Source organism: Plasmopara halstedii (assembly GCF_900000015.1).
Source record: "Plasmopara halstedii genome assembly, contig: Scaffold_555, whole genome shotgun sequence".
Lineage (NCBI taxonomy): Eukaryota > Oomycota > Peronosporomycetes > Peronosporales > Peronosporaceae > Plasmopara > Plasmopara halstedii.
Window position 1 is genome coordinate 2,036,267 of NW_020187475.1, and position 6,104 is coordinate 2,042,370.

At 42.1% G+C, this 6,104-nt stretch overlaps 2 protein-coding genes across 2 annotated transcripts; one reads left to right on the forward strand and one right to left on the reverse strand.

Moving 5' to 3' along the window:
- Nucleotides 1-1,025: 1,025 nt before the first annotated feature.
- Nucleotides 1,026-2,637, forward strand: PHALS_14544 (uncharacterized protein). Its single transcript, XM_036407488.1, has one exon. The coding sequence runs from the start codon at nucleotides 1,615-1,617 to the stop codon at nucleotides 1,792-1,794; it is 180 nt and encodes a 59-aa protein (XP_036263185.1). The 5' UTR covers nucleotides 1,026-1,614; the 3' UTR covers nucleotides 1,795-2,637.
- Nucleotides 2,638-3,693: 1,056 nt separating this feature from the next.
- PHALS_11939 (uncharacterized protein) lies at nucleotides 3,694-5,336 on the reverse strand (the record flags this gene model as incomplete). Its single annotated transcript, XM_024727393.1, has 3 exons — nucleotides 3,694-4,907; nucleotides 4,963-5,130; nucleotides 5,183-5,336. 3 exons carry the CDS (start codon nucleotides 5,334-5,336, stop codon nucleotides 3,694-3,696), a joined length of 1,536 nt encoding a protein of 511 aa, XP_024577974.1.
- Between the last annotated feature and the right edge of the window lie 768 nt (nucleotides 5,337-6,104).

Here is a 6,104-nt window from a genome sequence, read left to right on the forward strand (position 1 = left end):
CCGACAGTTCTTCGCTCAGCAATAGATCAATAACTCCATTCGAGACCTTTCAAAATGGTATTCTGTAGAGCTTGAGATACTTTACATGGAAGTGCCTTATGTGCCTTATTTTGATCACGTGACGTGCCGTTTTATATTGATATACGGCATAAAAGGCATTTGCCTTTTATGTAGAGGCCTGCGTATAGGGCCATGCCGACTCTGAGACCCACCACGGCGCCTGTACGACTGACTAAGGGCATTATTGACCCAAAACGCACTCTTTCACTTCACACGCTTCTGGACCGCGTCGTACTCAAGTCGAAGTCTCTCTGTGACTTGTAGAAATTCATGTTTCCCCTGTCTTGATGATTTTCACATTTGCATCACCCTCTGGCGAAGTCTTCCCGGAAGGGTGGGCAACGCTCATCTCCTATGACCTTATCGCCCATAGATATCAGACGCGTACAAAGGTCGTCGAACGTGAGTGAGTGCTCCATGAACTTGTCGCCAACGGCAGTCACAAACTCATGGTGTTACTTCTTAAGCTGCACATGGTTGTACAGGCTTCTCTTCACGTAAAAGTCGCGCAGGATCGTCCATTGTCGGCATAGGAAGACTGTTTTGCATCCTTAACTGGTACGTCGGGTTGTGCATCCTTGGGATGATAGCCAGCGCATTGGGATCGGCGGTCTTTCAATCTGAAGTCGTCTGTGCTATCGTGCTTTTTTTGGCTTGATCTCAATGTACCCTTGTTGGCAAGCGCCATACCTGAAAGAAGGTCCTATAGGTAGTATCCGTCGTCGGTTGGTGTTGTTTTGTAGCTTGTCATCATAATCTTGGGCTCATAACCTCTAAAAGCCGTAGAGTTGGGATCATTTACAAGATGATTAAAGTGAAAGTGAACTAAAACTCTCTCCACAAGTTGAACCTGGTGAGCACACCCCGTTTCTTGTTCGAATGTTCTGGGACTTTTTCTAGAAGGTGGTTGGAATACCAATGTAGAATTAATGGAGTCTTTATATCATTAACAATTTCATTGTGTGCGCAAATTTCTGTTAAGAACTTTTAGTATTGTAGATAGAGAGGATATTTATGAAAAATAAGATAATAAACGATTTCGGAATATACAATACACAGAGCAATCAGTTTTCTGGTTCTTCTACGCGTTTGCTGAAGTAGACTAGCGTGAGGTGCAGAGCAAAGCCAACGAATATCGTATCGTCAACATTCTCGACATGACACTTCCCCAAAGGCTCTCCGTCTGAACGTATGCTGTCTTTACCAGTGATATCCAATAAAGGGCTATCAGGCTTCATCTGATTAGTCCAATCGGATCAGTCAAGATTCTTTACCGCCGCAGAGTTTATTAATGAGCCTGTGCCAATTTTGCTACGACCTCAATCACGAGCTCGTATTCAAGGCTTTTGATACATATTAGTTACAATAGCACCATAGTGGCTCGGTTTATCAAAGTTGTCTTGCAAGCTCTATAAAAGTCATTGGACTTTATGATAACAAGTCATCATTCCGAAATTTGCTTCGTCTAACAAGCCTTGATCTTGTTTGAAATGAATCTCGAGTTCGTGGCATACGTGGCAACATGTATTCTGCAGGTCTTCGGTTCCGAAAGATATGAGGTGTCCAAATGGTATCTTTGCACCCTGTTTTCCAATACTGTGGGTCTTTATAACAAAAGCACTGATGGTAGAGTGTGGCAAGTTCTCGGCACTGCTTCGCTTGTACAGCACTCAAGAGCGTGAATCAGCATGCTTTGAGATAATGAACACCATGAATATTACCAATCCAAAGTGACCCCCTCGCACAAACTTCGAAGACTTCTTTCATTCCTACTTTCAACCCCACCGTTGTACATAGAGATTATCAGCTTTTGCGTCGCCTCAAGCGCTGTCAGCTCCATGATGCGGAAGTCTTGCCGAACTTCATTAACAAAATAATAGATTCTGGTTACCTTACTCCGGTTCCTGATGAGAAGAGTTTATGTTGTACAATCTCATCGTGTACTCGGAGTTGTGGGTGAGACTGACACCTTCGTTGGCGAAATTGAAAAAGAGCTTACCGCGGGTGGGGGCATAAACGACGTTTCTTTGTATTGTTCTTTTTCAAAAGAACGATCGAATGTGTGCGATAAGTACAATTTTGGCAAGTATGAAGCTCGTGGAATCATCATTAAGCGCGACCGATACTGTTACAACTCCATACATTTTCATCGCACAAGTACTCGAAGAGCCTTTTGGAATCCGTTAATAGTAAAACGAAGAAGCTGATCACCCTCTGGTCACCTTCGAAACTGGTAGTGGCGCAACATTGCCTTCTACATCCTTTTAACTGAGATTTCAATCGACGTGGATTGGGGATAATTTTATCAACAGTAACGGTAATTTTGCTGGTCTGGATAAGTCGCATCTGGATGAGATGCCAACATTCGAAAGAATCTCTAGCGACTTCAACAAAGCGAATTTTACGACCGACCTGGATTAAGCGCCCGCCATTAACTTTTAGAAGCGATCGCATTACATATTTAGACTTTGTTTGATGATGCCTTACTTGCATGCCAAGTACGATAGCTTTGGTATTTGAGGTGAACACAGTGGCATCCTAAATGATTTCAATAACACAAAAAATATTCTGTTAAACCACATTGCTTCATGGCATTCAAAAGTCTTCACTGAATTGTAGACTACGGAACCGGTGCAGCCAATATGGTTTGGTTATCTCACTGCGTTATCAATTTATGGCCTAAGAAAATAGTCATATCAGGAGACGCCCAAACATGTGTAGGCTCGAGCAATAAATCATTTGTTACCTATTATTGAGATGATTGTCAAATACTCACGCATCGCTAGCTTACTTAACCATCATAATACATGGTTTCGCGTTTGCTAAGCAAAAGGGAAGGGATATGCACTGTTATCGTAGGATTAAGCCTATGTCACACTCTCCGCAACATCGTACGCAGCTTAAACGACTGGGAACTTATTGTTTATTGATTATAATTCATGGTTGTGTTCATGATGACCATTTCCCACACTTCTGCAGTATTCTCGTCCGCAAAATGATGACTGAGATTGTAGAATTATCGATGCTGCAAAGCTATTGGAATTAGCTTCACCCTCCACGAAATCAAGAACCTTATGAATACATTTATTCGATAGCTTAAAGAGCAGTTTGCTTTCCTCATCTGACAATGCTCCTTGTATGTATTTGCTTTTAGAACAATTGCTCAATCACGCTACAACACAATATGTCAAGTTTTGAAGGTGTCACTAAAGGGTCGAATCAAGTTATAGTGAATGTATTGCTACACAATGGTAGATCTTTTCCTCGACTTTACTTTTCTCCTTTTCAGACAGCATGGCCGAAGCTTTGAGAATGTCAGAACTCAGGAGCGTTAAGTAGCCATGAACTGATGTGATTTGTCTGCGAGTAGAGAGAAAAAAAATGCAAACTGAATCATTTGGAATGCCGATGCTTTTTATTTGGCACTGAAAATGAGTCACTACCTAAGTTTGTACAAAACTTGACGCGATTGCTTTTAAAGTTGAAATTGAGCGCTTGAAGTAATCGATAGAAAAAAGTTTGTAAAATTGCCTTCGTTGAAGTCGCTAGGGATCATCTCGAATGTAGGCATCTCATCCAGACACGACTTATCCAGACCAGCAAGATCACCGTCATTTCCGATATATGATACAATTATGCACATGTTTCCATCGATTGAAATCTCAGTTGTAAGGATGTAGAAGTCAATGTTGCGCCACTACCAGTTTCGAAGGTGATCAGCTCCTTCCTTTTACCAGTAAGGGATTCCAATAGGCTCTTCGAGTACTTGTGCGATGAAAATGTATCCATCTTACTGCTCAGCACTAGAACGCTAGCCTGACTCGGAATTGTAACACTCGCATTCCAGTATCGGTCGCGCTTATAAATGACTCCGCGAGCTTCATACTTGCCAAAGTTGTACTTATCGCACACCTTCGATTGTTCTTTTGAGAAAGCACAATACAAAGGAACGTCGGTGTAAATGCCCCAACCCGAGAAAGAGTTCGTAAAGCGCTTTCTCAATTCTTCCAACGAAGGTGTCGGTCTCTCCCACAACTCCGAGAAACGAATGAGGGGACTCAAAACCTCGAAGCTGATTTCGTTAGGACCCGAAAAAAAGTGGCCACGATTTACGACATTTCTGATAAATTTCGTCAAGACTTTCACATCATGGGGTTGGCAGCGCTTGAAGTGGTACACTAATTGAGGAATTGTCATGATCAATGCTGGGGTTGAAAGCAGTGATGAAACAAGTGCTCGAAGTTTAAACGAGGCTGGCCATTTTGGATTTTTAACATCCATGGTGTTCATTACCTCAGAACACGCTGAGTCAACTTGATTGTCGAGAGTGGTTATAATATCTTGATACGCAGTAAACAACGTATCCGGAGCTTTAAAATGGGAGCTGCAGACACGGTCGTGATCGCAACGCTCCATAAAAGTTCTTGCCACTTCGTTTTCAATAAAATCCTTTTCTGTATAATAATTATATACCCCCGTTGTACCCATTGGCGAATCCAGAACGTACCCAATAACTTCAGGAGGGGCGAGAAGCATGAGACGTTTCACCGTTAATGCCCCGTAGTTGGTTCCATACACAAAAGTGTGGGCGCCATTGGAAAGCTTAGAGATCAAATCAAAAAGGTCGTGCGCCGCACTCATCGGTGAAAATGCCACGAGATCACCAAACATGGATTCTAGAATTAAAGCACATGACTCAACTTCGGCAGGGTTCATCATGAAATTATACTCTGGATCGATTATTGTCATTCCACAATCCAGACTCGTGCTCTTTCCGCTTCCGCGAGCATCCATCATATAGACATTTGCATCTAGATGTCTTTTTAGCAGGACCGCCGATAATTCCTCTACGTATAAACAGGTTAGCAATTACGCTAGCCATCACTTATTGAAGCTACTTACTAGTTTCGACGTCCCCGTCCAGAATCCATATATTAATTGCAGTCTCGGGATTGCTGGCAGGATATCGTTTAACCAAAAGTTCAATGGTCTGGTTCACACCCTCAGGTGGTTTACAGATGTCAGAGTAGCACAGTGGTGCCGAAAATTTGCCACACTTAACCGTTTTGTCTACGATACCGTTATCATAAGTAAACAGGGCACAGGGATACCATTCAGACACCTGATGTATTTTGGAAGCGAATGCCTGCAAAACACATGTTGCGGCGAAGGCTACGAGCTTGAGACTCATTTCGATCGGGATCAAAACTTGTTAAACGAAGCAAATTTCGAAATGATGACTTGTATCGTAGACTTTCATAGTGCTCGCAAGACATGTTTGATAAACTATATCAGCTGTTATAAACTATCTGACTGTATGAAAAGGCTCTAGATATAATCCCATGATTTACGTCGTGGCAAAATTGGCACAAGATCATTAGGAAACACTCTGGAGGTAACGAGTTCTGACTGACTCGATTGGATCGATTGGATCAAATTGAGATTCCATAACTAATGACAATTCCGTGGTCTGTGCAATATCTAAGTCATAGAGCATATTTATAAAAAACAGGTTAGATTAATTAAATTTGAAACTCCAGAACAGAACTAGTTCAATTTCTGGATGAAAACATGCTGACACATCTTTTGCGCGTTTGTTGAAGTGAACTAGCGCAAGGTGCACAAACAAACCCATCGCATGTCGTATCGTCGACATTGTCTACATGACACTTCCGTAAAGGATAGGATCTCTGTCTGGTCGTTAATTATTTTTACGAGTGGTATCCAATAGGGTTTGACTCCATTTTCTTCTATTGAATTTTCAGTCGTTACTACCAGAGTGTTTGCTGACGATCTTGTGCCAATTTTGCCACGACCTAGATCTCGAGATTGTATCTGTTGCTATTTCATACAATCAGCTAGCTTATGATATCAGACACGGTGACTCGTTTTATCAAATTTGTCTTGCGAGCTCCTATAATGTTCATCGGACTTCATGATAACAAGTTATCATTACGAAAAGTTGCTTTGTAACGGGGTTTCACGTACCCTGGTAACAGGGGTGTGTGTCACACGAGATGTACATGGTGTGACTGCACCCAAAC